Here is a 12386-nt window from a genome sequence, read left to right as displayed (position 1 = left end):
TCTAGGGGCAGCTAAGCTCCCTCTTTCCATTCTGGCTGCAGGTACTCAGAGCCTTACCCACCTAGGCCTTTAAGACCACAGAAATTCAGTCCTGCAGAGGCTTGACAAGCATGGAGGGAGAACTCTACACAGCCAGCTAGTACATGAAGTGGGAAGCTGAAGCCTGGAAATGAGAGATTTCCAAGGCACAGCTATGTTCTGATTTCTTTACCCCTGAGGGGGAATATGGGTTACTGCCAAGGGCACCTATGAATTGGCCCTGTTCTGGTCTCAAGGATTTGTCCTGATTCAGAGGAATGTGAGCAAATTCCCCAGTGAGTCGCAGAAGTGAGAGGCAGAGGAGGAGAGGCTGCTTACCCTTCTCTGCCCATGTGCCATTTTCTCCCCATGCTGGGCAGTCTCAGAGCCATGGGGTTGGGTAAAAGGGTCAGACACTGAAATATTCCTCAGGATTCCTCCTGGGGAAAACAAGGGGCAGCAGGCTGATTGGGAGAAGTAACTACGACCTCAAACTGCCAGCTGTTTGGGGTCAAAACTGATCAGTCAGCTCACTCCAAGTCCCAGGTTTCATCTTTTAAATGACAGGTTGTTTTCATTTTCAGCTTTGGCTTTTCTGAGTCTTTTTAAGGATTTTCTCTGCAACTCCATGAACTAGAACTTTTGGGTTGTAGTGAGTGATGAAGCTTTCTCAGGATGCCTGCAGTTAAGGCTTGAGAAGGCAGCCAGTGGGTACTGTGATCCTCCTGAATCAAGAAAACTGAGGTACATCAGGCAGATGAAATTGCTATCCACTATCCATCATATTCAAGATATCATGGCAGTCTAGTGAAGTTCCCACTGACTAGAAAAGGGGAAATATAACCCCCATTTTTAAAAAGGCAAAAAAGGAAGACTCGGGGAACTACAGGCCAGTCACTCTCATCTCTGTGCCCAACAAGATCATGGAACAGATCCTCCTGAAAACTATGCAAAGGCACATGGAAAATAAGGGTGTCACTGGTGAAAGACAGCATGATTTCACTGAGGGAAAAGTGTGCCTGACAAATTTGGTGGCTTTCCATGATGGGGCTACAGTGCTGGTGGATAAGGGAAGAGCAACTGATGTCATCTACCTGTACTTGTGCAAAGCATTTGACACTGGCTCACACAACATCCTTGTCTCTAAAATGAAGAGACATGGGTTTGACAGATGGACCGCTCAGTGGATAAGGAATTGGCTGAATGGTCACAATCAAAGAGTTGCAGTCAACAGCTCGATGTCCCAGTGGAGACCAATGACAAGTGGTGTTCCTCAGGGGTCAGTATGGGGATCAGCACTGTTTAATGACTTTGTCAGTGAGATGGACAGTGGAACCGAGTGCACCTCAGCAATTTTGCTGATGACACCAAGCTAAGTGGTGTGGCTGACATGCTGGAGGGATGGGATTCCATCCAGAGGGACCTGGAGAGGGGCTTTTTACAAGGACATGTGGTGACAGGAAAAAGAGCAATGGCTTTAATTTGAAAGACAGCAGATTTAGATCAGATATAAGGAAGAAATTCTTCACTATGAGGATGGTAAGGCACTGGAACAGGCTGCCCAGAGAAGTTGTGGATGACCCATCCCTGGAAGCATTCAAGGCCAGGTTGGATGGGGCTTTGAGCAACATAATCTAGTGGAGGGTGTCGCTGCCCATAGCAGGGGAGTTGGACTAGATGATATTGAAGGTCCCTTCCAACCCAAATAATTTTATGATTCTCTGTCTGTTCTGGTATAAAAGTTACTGCTGGACTCTTAGTGTGGAATGGAATGACTGACCTAAAAAGGGCAAGAGAACATGTTTCTTAATTAATAGCACAATACAAACCAGATGCTGGGAAGACAGGGAGATGCTGTTTTTGCAAAGTGGTGGACGTACTGAGTGTTGAGCTTTGTAAAGGACTATAGAGTTGTCAGGTAGAAGTGCAGCACAGCAAGGAGAACCATGGTTTATTCTCATATTTTCTTTGGACATTTTTCAATCTGATGTATAGCAGAGGGCTTGACCCTGCACAAATCTGCAGGAATCTCCCATTTGGGTTTGGATATGAATCAGTCTGTAATGTCTTTGGACACACACAAAGCAAGGAACCAGACCTGAGCAAGACCAGAGGAGGGAAGAGGATCCCTGCTACTGTGATTTTTACCTCCCACCTTTCCCATGAGCATGAGCAGAAGCACTCTCTGCATGTACCCAGACAAAACCCAGAACAATTCTATAAAGGCATTGCTAAGAGATGGAGCAGAGGAGGCTACTCACAGCTGCACTGTGGGAAGTAATGGGCTTTGTGGTTATCTCCCAATTTCTGCAGTGAACATCTGCAGCCCATGGGGCCATACCAATTAATTGGAAAAAAATCCCTGAGTTAATTTCCTTTTCAGCCTGCTGTAGTGCAGGGGCCTAGGTACACAGACCTAATTTAGTCAAATTAGAATAATAGAGAAATTAACTCTTCCATCACGTATGCCATGAATGAATGTTGGCAACACCAAGCACCTTTTAAGAGGGAAAGAGAAGGTCCAAAGTCTCTCCTGAGCTGACAGCTCTGGGCACTCCTAAAGCTGCTCCCCCTGCTCCTCATAGGTTCAAGAGATCCTCAGTATATGGACACCGTCACCTCTGAGGTGGCACGGCAAAGCACAATGATGCAAGGGGTTTGGGGTGAAAAGCCAGTACACCATTTCTCTGCAAGAAGAATATCTGAAGTTGATAACCACTAAAACCCTGGACCTAAAACCCCTGAGCTTTGCAGACTTTCTAGAAGTGCTGCTGACTGTAGCAGGACTGGTTGTAGGAAAGCAGTGTGGCCTGGAATACATCTTGGTGCTTGCAAGACTGGGACTGGTACAGAAGTCTGTGCTGTTGCACTGATATGAACAAGAACCGCTTGCAACAAAACTTGGGGGAGACAAGCAGATCCTCATCACAGTGCCCTTATGCAAGACGTAGTTTTTGACAGAAGTCTCTGTACATCCCAAGGCAGACGTGGGTCTGAGTCAAGAGAGGGGAACAACTTCCCATGTTGGATATAATGTATGCTGCAGGATTATTTTCCATAGGAAAGAGTGAGGTGTTTCTAAAAAAGAGGTAAAAACCTCAAACCCCAGTTTTTTCTGTGAAAGTAGAAGGGAACATTTGCCCACAGCCGCTGTGGCTAAGAGGTGCTCTCAGCTGGCTGGTGGCTGCCAACAGACAGGTCATATTAGAGCAAGTTTCTTCCTCACTGTCTTTCATACTATCAAGAAGTTAAATAAGAGGATGCTTTACCTTCTTGTCTGTTTGAGTCCATGGCTGCTATAGGGTGTGCGTCCTTGCAGGGACTCCTGTCCTCACTCTGAAGGGTTCTGGCTGGTCACTGGGAACATCCCATGGCTTAGAGCTGCCCACATATGAGCCCTGTGATGGGGTCAGCTGGTCTGAACCCTGAGTGCAGAAACATGCAGAAATGGTTTATTGAGTGGATATGCTCAAAGTTCAGAAAACAGAGGGAGAAGGGGGGATTTGAGAAGGAATGAGGCATCCTAAAGGTTTGTTTGGGTTCACAGTGCCTCTACAAGCAGAATGGGTGCTGGTACAAACACTTCCCTCCCAGCCCAAGGCCTTTTGTCCTTATGTGGGTGGGTGATTAAGAGGTACTATGTAATCCCATAGAGACTATTTGCTCAGCAAGATGTTTCTTGCTTGAACACAGAAGCCAAATGAGATGTATTTCGAATGGAACATGAATATCTTGTATGGGTGCTCTGCATCAAAGAACCAGCTTTTTGCTATGCAGCTAATCACCCAGATTGTCCTCCAAACTGGTATTTGGGTCACAGAGCTATTGCCTTCACAATGTTGCTGGCAGTTTTGGAGGCACTAGTACTGCCATGCATGCTTTCTCTGTCAGTTGTCTCCCTGACTTTTGGAAGTACAGGAGTGCTGCAAGGCACCTCGATGTGTAGAGCTGCAGACTCTCTGGAAACCAGGGCCAACAGAGCATGATGCCATGCCCAAGTCACTCCCTTGGTAAAGCATCTTGTCAGTCCAGTAATGGGGTTAGGACTTTGGGAACAGTCTTAAGATAATGCTTGCCTAATGATTTAGGAAGGGCCCCATAAAAATGGAAGCTTAAGCTTCTCTTATCAGCATGGGCACCGGTTCACATCCACACTTCCTCTCCCCAGGGTTTAATTCAAGTCTGCTTTTGTCCAACCTTACTAGGAAACTAGATGTGATTTAGGAGTCTAGAATAACCTCCCACCTCCATTCCTGTTTGACATAGATATGCCCAAGGCTGATGTGAGTTATTGTTAGCTTTGCTGCTGGGGTTGGAGGGGCCAGTATGATTATGGCATAGAGCTCTGCCAGGAGGGCTATGGTGGTTCAGAGAAACCCAACTGTAGGACCATCCCAGACTTCCCCAAACTGAACAACACCCAGCTCCCTCAGCCTCTCCTCCTATGCCAGACTAACTGCATAGCCCATCTTAAAGATGTTATAATTTTACTATCCACTTGCCGAATTATTCTGGGAATTCCTAAATCTCCAATGACAATTCATACCCTGGCTTTTGCAAGTCAGGGTGACCATACCCTGCTGGTACCAAGAACATTTATTGTGGGAGCATGCAAAAATGAGAATCTCTAACCCATGCTGCTGCAGAGCATTAAATGAGGAAGTCAGGAGACTGTAACGCATGAGGAAACACTGTATGAACATGTTGCAATGGCAGGTATCCAAGGCAAGGAAAAGCCAGAATTGAAGAGTAATTAATTTTCACCAAGTGCTCTCTACTTCCACTCTTAGACCAGCTCCTCCCAGGCATCTGAGACTTCAAAATGCTTGTGTCTCTGCCTAGGTCACACTTCAGCAGGTCCCCCTGCCCAGCACATCACCAATGCTATGCCACCAGTCTCACAGACTGTGATTCAGAATGAAGGATGCAACACAAAGAGCATCTGTTGCTCCTTTCCACTAACACATGGAAACATGCAGCTGTCACAAGGAGAAGCTGTTTGCAAGGAGAAGCTCACAGGAGGGCCTTCTCTCCTCTGCTGTGCTACAGATGGTGACATGAAACATCTTGGGTCCAGTACAAAGAAAGAGGTTTGTCTGATATGGAGAAAAATAACCTACATGTTGTTTTAATGAGAGAGGTAATAGATGTAGAAGAAGGGCTCGTATGATGAGGTGTCATTGCTCCATAACCTATCTCCCGTTCTCATGTGCTTTCAACTCAGGGCCACATAGGCCTAGAAGGGAGTCCTTTGGCTTTGTGTCTTACCTCCTGGGTTGTAAAAATGCTGTGGGTTCCTGGTATCAGAAGTAATTTTTCCTTCTAGGAACTCAATACCTGTATGGCATGGAGATTTAACTGAGGAGCTTCCACAGCACACTCATGCAGACAAGGGCAATGTTCAAGCACCGTCTCTGCAGAGCTCAGGAGTGAGGCTTTGAAACTGGGACACCAGGGATGCCCCCATCCCCTCCTGCTCCAGGCACTGCCAGGAGCTCTGCAAAGTAGGTTGATGTTGGTTGAGTCTAGACAGTCTTCCCTGTTTTACCAGAGTAACTGTCTTTCTTGTGTCCTCTAGCTGCTGCCTTCAATTTCCTGAGTCACCCCTTGATTCTTTGTTACATTAAATAATTGCATTACACTGGCTACTTTCCAGCATTTAAGGGTCACTGCTGGAGTCCGTGAATATATAACATTGCCTGCCTGACCCTGGTTCTTCTGAACTGCTGCAATTGAGCAGAACTAGCCAGTCCTTCCTTATCACTAAAATAAACAAAACATACACCTCACCATGGTTTGGAGCAAATGCTTGTCCTCTGTTTCCCTTGGCTGCTGGATGGGGAAGCTGTTAACACTGTCCTCACCAGGGACAAGGGTTTCAGTCAGCCTGAGGTGGCTGAACAGTGTCTGGCTTGCTCCTGAAAGGTGTAAACAGGGATTGGAAAACAGGACTCACATTTGGCCCTAAGACCCTGGATGTGGGCTGCTTGGTCAAATCCTGCCTCTGCTGGCAGCAAACAAGCAAAAAGTTCACAGCAGCCTATGTGAGTAGAAACCCTTGTATGGGTCTAGTCCAACTTTATGCTCAAATCAAGGCTAACTCCAAACTAGATTAAGTTCCTCAGGGCTGTGTCCAGTGCAAGTCTCAGTATTTCCCACAATGAAGTTTGTGCAGCCTCTCTGGGTCCTCCAATACCCTGGGGAAGAATATTTTTCCACACATCCACTCAGGGTTTGCCTTTGTTGCAGCCTGTGTTCATTGCCTTTCACTCTGTACCTCTGGGACAAACCTGGACTCCATCTGTTTTATAGTCCCCTTCAGACAGCTAAAAGCTTAACCTTTTTTTACTCAGTCCTGAGCAAGACCCACACCCTGAATGCCTTCCCGTATGCACACACATGAATACATGTGCACTTTAGCAGGGAGGGCAGGCTCTTTGAGAGGCTGCTTTCCTAAACCACTGTCAGGCCTCCAGCCACTGCAAATCCAAGGTTTGCCTGATATGCCAGCCCACATGGTAGTTTCGTTATTGACAAAGAGATGTCATTGTTCCTCCCCACTGGCCAGGCTCAACACCTAGTCATATGAAGCCATAAGCAGACCATCCTGGACTGCAACTCAAGCCCATGACCCCTTTGCAAAGACATGCTTGTCTCTTCAGAGCTGAACATTAAAAGTCATTTATTCTCCTGCAGCTCTCATCAAGCCAGAATGACAGCTCTGGAGCAAAGCCCAGGGAACAGTTTCAGGGTGTTAAAAGCCACCAGATCCCTCCATCATGGCAAAAGGAAGCATTTGCCCTTTTTGTCTCTATCTTCTGTCCAACAGCTAAATCTGCCCAGCCTAAGAACCAAAGCTGAGTGCCACCTCTGCCATTAGAGATTGCAGTGATTCTGGCCACTGGTGTCCAGCAGAGAATATTGGCCTGGTGCCTTGCATGAGTGGCTGGTCCTGCAGCCCCCCCAGAGCAAAGCAGGCAGCGTATGAAAGTTAACAGAGGCTGAGCCAATACCCACTTCCCATGAGATCCCCAAGGGAGAAAGTGTGGATGGATGGATGGGTGGATGACGAGGTCCCAGTGGGTTGCCTTCTTTAGCTATGCCCCAGGCACAGAGTCAAAGACCAGAGCAAGGTACCACCAAGGCAGCACAGGAATGGGATTCCTGCATGAAGCTGTGTGTTGGGGAGGGAGGGGAGACAGATCCCTCAGCCTGCACTGCATTCATGTGACTGTCCTCAACCTTCCTGTGCTCCCCCAACATGGAACGGCACACCTTGGAGAAACAATCAGCTGTGCACAGGATTGCTTATTAAAAAGACCAACTGAATACCCTGACTACCAGCATGCAAACAAAGTTTAGCAAAGCATTTACAGCCCAGCCTTGATGGACAACAGTTACTATGTAGCTTTCTTTCCCATTCTGCTTCTGAAATAATGACACAGGTAACAGTGTAGGGGACTCTCTATGCATTTTTGCTGTTTCAGTTGTTAAATATCCACAGTTTTCCTAAATAAATGCTTGGGGTCTTCCTGGTGATGGTTTCCATCCTGCCAACTGAGATTGCTGTCTTCTTTTTAAAAACCTGCTTGGACAAAAAACACCCAGTCCTCTAAAGAGAGAAAAAAAATCAGCACTCTCATGCTTTGTCTCCAGCTAACTCTAACGCTGTTGTCATTCAGATACTTCAATTCAGCGTGAGACCTCAATTTAGCTCTTAAATGTTAAGAGCAAAAAAGGTCTTTTTAACCTGTTATTTCAGAGACCATATGATAAATGCAACCTCACAGGCTTCTCCAGCACTCTAAGAAGCTAGATCTCCACACACAATCTTAGAAGAAATTAACTGAAAATAACTCTGGGCACTGAAGATGCAAAATACTTTAAATACCACTTTATGTGCTGCACATGCAACATTAAATAGCTACAGCTCTAGCTTTTTCCAGTAATATGAAAAATGGTGTTATTAATCCCAGCCTTCATCCTATGTCGAGTACATTTCAAACTTACCCCAGGCTAGTTGAAGATCCTCCAGGACTGGTGGTTGTCGGAATTGGGAATTAGCAGTGTACAAGAAAGGAGAGAGAGAGGAGCGCAATAGTGGCTTGACGTTTCCCAGGATGGGACTGTCACATGCTAATCACTGATGTGAAATGCAAGCATAACAAATGCCTTCAAATTATGTAATCTTCAGGTCACATCCTTGCATCTCCATGCAAAAAATCAGGACTGTGTGCTTGGAAGAAGATGATACAGACTATTTTTCCTTTTTAATTAGAAATGCATGCTGCTGCAGGGAGGGTGAGAATCCTTGTGAAGTGACAGTAGAGGGGGCCGTGTGCTGAGAACTGATGTGGTCTCTGCTACTTTGCCAAACTGTGAGGCTCTTATATACCTCCTGTGGCACCCAAGAGAGGCAGGTTGCAGTTGGGGACAGGGAGATGGGACCAGCTCCTCCCCTTATTTCCCTGACATCCCCCAGTCTCCTACCACATGGCCTCACTAGGAATGCCAGCGCCAAGAGGGTTCCCCTTCTTTCACTCAGGGGCCAAAAGCAAAGTTGCCAAAGTAGCCAGGGCAGAGAAGCAGCAACCTCCAGCACTTGTGTATTTTCTGTTGCTTGTTAGATCATGAAGAATTTCCTCTGAGCGAAAATAAACAGGGTTTGGAGGGAGGTGGGAGAGTGCGAGGCAGCAGCTCTCCACACCTCTTCTGTTTCTTCTCCTAAGGTCCTGCAAAGCTTTTTGCTCCAGAGGGTGACAAGAAAGCATGGGGAGAATGCAGCTTACTAAGGCCAGGGGTGTCAGGAAAAGGTTTGAGCCAGTCCAGTAAATTACTCCAAAGTGTAAGAGCAGGGAGACATAAAGGTGGAGGAACAATAACAAAAGGCAGACTAGTTTCTCCCTGAAAGACAAAGATCTGCTTCAAAGACATCCTTCAGGCAGAAAACCTGAAATGTAAAACTGCACAGCCTAAATCAGTACTAAATCAGTATAATTGCTGTGCAGCACTGATAAATGTGGTGATGTGGAGTTCTAACAAAGAAGCTGGAAGGACAAGCTCATAGATTAATAGAAGCTCTGTGGAAGATGCTGCTACTTCTGAAGTCAAGGACTACGGACAGAGGACACTGGATTTCTTTTTGTGGAGCTGGCTGTTTCAGGAGCAAAACACAACAAAATTAAACAAAATTAAATGATAATTCTGAAGGAGTTTGTTGCAAAGTGCATATTTGGTGAGTCAAAGATATCTGTGAGTTCAACAAACAGCTTTCACAAATCCACAAACAAAACATTTCAAATAGAGATTTTCCTACAGACACTTTTAAGAAAAAGAACTGAAAGGCCTTATATTGCCAGGTGATCCGTGAGCTGCATTGTTTCAGATGGCCCAGTATGTTTCAGTTTGCTGACAATGAGCTGTTTTTCTCATTTTTATAAGAAACCAGAGAGTCCAAGATTTTTCCAAATCCTAGCAAAATGAGCTGAGTATTTGAAGGCACATCTGAAGAAACAGCATTTGTACATTGCATCTGCAAATGGAGACAAGGACAGGTATTTACTAAAACGCCATTAAATATGTGGCAAGCAGACTCAACATGCATTTTTTCCTGACACCACTGGTATGTTATGTCATCTTTGTTTGTTTTTAGCTATGAATCAGTTTTTCTGCTTTGTATGGCAAAGTATTTCGATTCAGAGTGCAGATACCTTTGATGACCAAATGCAAACAAAAATATAAATTTTTCATTGCATTAGACTTTCTGATGGGACAATGGCAGTGAGCAGTCTCCCCTGTGCACTCTCCCGTCTACTTCCTTCCCAGAGAAAAGCATCTTTGGAGCATGGCAGAGGTCTGTCCTGGAGCAGTCTGGTGTCAGAGCCTGGGGTTTATGGGCTTGATCTGTGAGGAGTCACTACCAAGTGACAGTTGCACTTGCTCTTTGCCCTGACCCCACTGTACAACACCTGGCTTAGAGTATACATCGGCATATGAACACCATGTTTGCAAAAGCTTCTGTGCATCAGCATTTTAGTCAGTTGAAATCATGAGGTCAAATCAGAGCGAGCTGGTTTTCTCTACAGACTAGTGACTAGTGATAAGCACCACACTGGCCCCTTTGCAATGGGCTATATTTTCACAAGAGAGTGAAGGCAGCACCCTGACATTTTTGAGAGAAAATGCCTGTAAAGCTACATAGGTGATCTGCTGCTAAATGCCCTCACTAAAGTGATGAGTAGTCACAGGTTTAGACTTCATGCAGAATTCATGTCTGTCATTTAATATAACAAAAACCAGAAGCTATGTAGCAGCTTTGAACATGCCACTGTAACAGAAGCGTAACTTAATTTGTTGTAAAGCATTGAAATAAATGCCTTTAATTTTCCCCTAAACATTGAGTTTGTCACATAGGTTTCCATTTTGTATCGGTAACATATATTTAATTTGGTGTCTGATAATTTCAAAATAGAATTGCTCATCATTCTAGTACTCTTGTGCCTATTATTTTTGGTCAGCAGGGTAAGACAGAGGTTTTTTTCCTTTTGAAAGACCACATATTAACTAACATAAATTTTAGATTTATTTCAGGTACTGGACTGGGGAGGTACTTAAAAAGAAATAAACCTAAATTGTACCTTGCAAATTTGACAGAGATGCAATTTAAGGAGAATAAACATGAATGTTCTTATGTCATTTTTTACAGTTTTATCATTAAATCTCGTTTGGATTATGAAGTGGGTATTGACTTCTTGTTTTAGGAGAAGATGGTATCCTAGCAATTGGAAACACACACCCTTATTCAAAAGAAATTAACTCAGCTGATATTTATATAAGTGGGAGTAAAATATTTTATCCTGAGTGATGAAAATAAACTTCCACATTTTCCCATTTCTCTGAAATTTGTACTTTACCTCAAATTAGGTAAACACAAACTTTACAAATTATTCGAGCAAATCAGCACTGTATTTCTGCACGCAACTGTAGGCAGACAGCTTGAAACAGCAGCTCTGAAAGGGGGCTGAACTGTTCTGTTTCTCTGAACTCTGGCTGAGCTCAGAGATCTGGTGACAAAAAGTGGGTGGAAACTTCTGGCAGGGAATGAACCACAGACTTCTGACTGACCTTATACGTTAATACAACTGGGATCAGCAGTCTCAGATACCAAGTGCAGGTTTCACTGGTAGCAAAAGAAACCTGCTCCCATGCTGTGTGAATTTTTTTTGGACTTCACAGCTTATGAAATGAAAAATAGTAGAAAAGACTACACAATTCTTCCATGTCAAACATACTTGTTTTCAATGAATGGTCCAATGTACTTTGCTCCATTTGGAAATGTGTAGGTTCCAGCCCCATGAAACATGTCACCTTTGAACTCGTCTTCATAAACTGCCCCTGGAGGATGTTCTAGCCCTCCAGTACCATTCATCTGCATTTAATGAGACAAAGGATAAAAATAAATTATTAATGTTTATGCTTACAGTATTATTTCCTTTCATTACAATATCCTTTCAGATTGCTGCCTTTGAGTCTACTATCATATTTTGTTGCTCATGTATTTATAGAAATATTTTTGTACCCTTTTACAGCAGTAGCCAGATCAGCTCTAGTTGGGCTTTGACTCTTCTAATTTTCTCCCAGCATAACTTCATGGCATCCATGTAGTCCTCCTAAGTTGCCTTCCACTTCTTCCAAAGGTCATAAATTCTCTTTTTATTCCTGATTTCCAGCCAAAGCTCTCTGTTCAGCCAGGCTGGTCTTCTTCTTTTGGCACACAGGGACAGCCTGCTCCTGCGACTCTAAGATTACCTTCTTGAAGAGAAACCAACCTTCCTGGACTCCTTTGCCCCTCAGGACTGCCTCCCAAGGGTCTCTGCCAACCAGCCTCCTGAACAGGCCCAAGTCTGCTCTTTGGAAGTCCAAGGTAGCAGTTCTGCTGAACCCTGTCCTTAATTCTCCAAGAATAGAAAACTTGATCATTCCCTGATCACTATGTCCAAGGTCACTTACGTGACCCTCAACCTGAAAAAGGTACAGATTTCCTCCACGCCCACACACCGTTTTGCAAAAGAAATCAGCACCTAGCAAGGTTTTCTTATCATACTTGTCTTTAGTTGGTAATATGAAAGACACTTGAAAATTCACAGCACCTGCAGAGAAAGAAACAACCGCTGTCACTGTTACCACTGAAATTCAACTATATATTCAAATGCACAGCAGCTTGAAACCGCACACAACTATCAGTGTGGCTCTTGAGTGTGCGATTCTTTACAGAGAATCCCTCAGTCCCGTCCGCGGGGCAGCGTGTGAGGAGAGCGAGGCAGCCGGCGAAAAACTCGCTGTCGCCATGTTTGCCAGGCGGAAGTGTC

General features: G+C 44.8%; 1 protein-coding gene across 4 annotated transcripts in view; it reads right to left on the bottom strand.

The window, feature by feature from the left end:
* Window positions 1-12383, bottom strand: part of ARHGEF33 (Rho guanine nucleotide exchange factor 33) — a 38108-nt gene extending 25725 nt beyond the window's left edge. For 2 of the 4 annotated variants that reach the window (XM_021296217.2, XM_065059062.1), the window contains exons 1-2: window positions 12168-12383; window positions 11310-11446 (exon numbers count right to left, since the gene is read on the bottom strand). In XM_021296217.2, the coding sequence (XP_021151892.2) occupies window positions 11310-11403 (94 nt within the window). In that variant the 5' untranslated portion in view covers window positions 11404-11446; window positions 12168-12383. Of the gene's footprint in view, window positions 1-3287; window positions 3444-8028; window positions 9551-11309; window positions 11447-12167 lie in introns of those variants that run through there. The other 2 variants (XM_065059063.1, XM_065059064.1) reach the window with 2 other exon arrangements.
* Window positions 12384-12386: the final 3 nt, after the last annotated feature.

The sequence above is a fragment of the Columba livia genome, chromosome 3 (genome assembly GCF_036013475.1).
Source record: "Columba livia isolate bColLiv1 breed racing homer chromosome 3, bColLiv1.pat.W.v2, whole genome shotgun sequence".
In the NCBI taxonomy this organism is placed as follows: domain Eukaryota; kingdom Metazoa; phylum Chordata; class Aves; order Columbiformes; family Columbidae; genus Columba; species Columba livia.
Note: the sequence above shows the minus strand (reverse complement) of the source record. Positions and strands in the feature narration are given on the sequence as shown.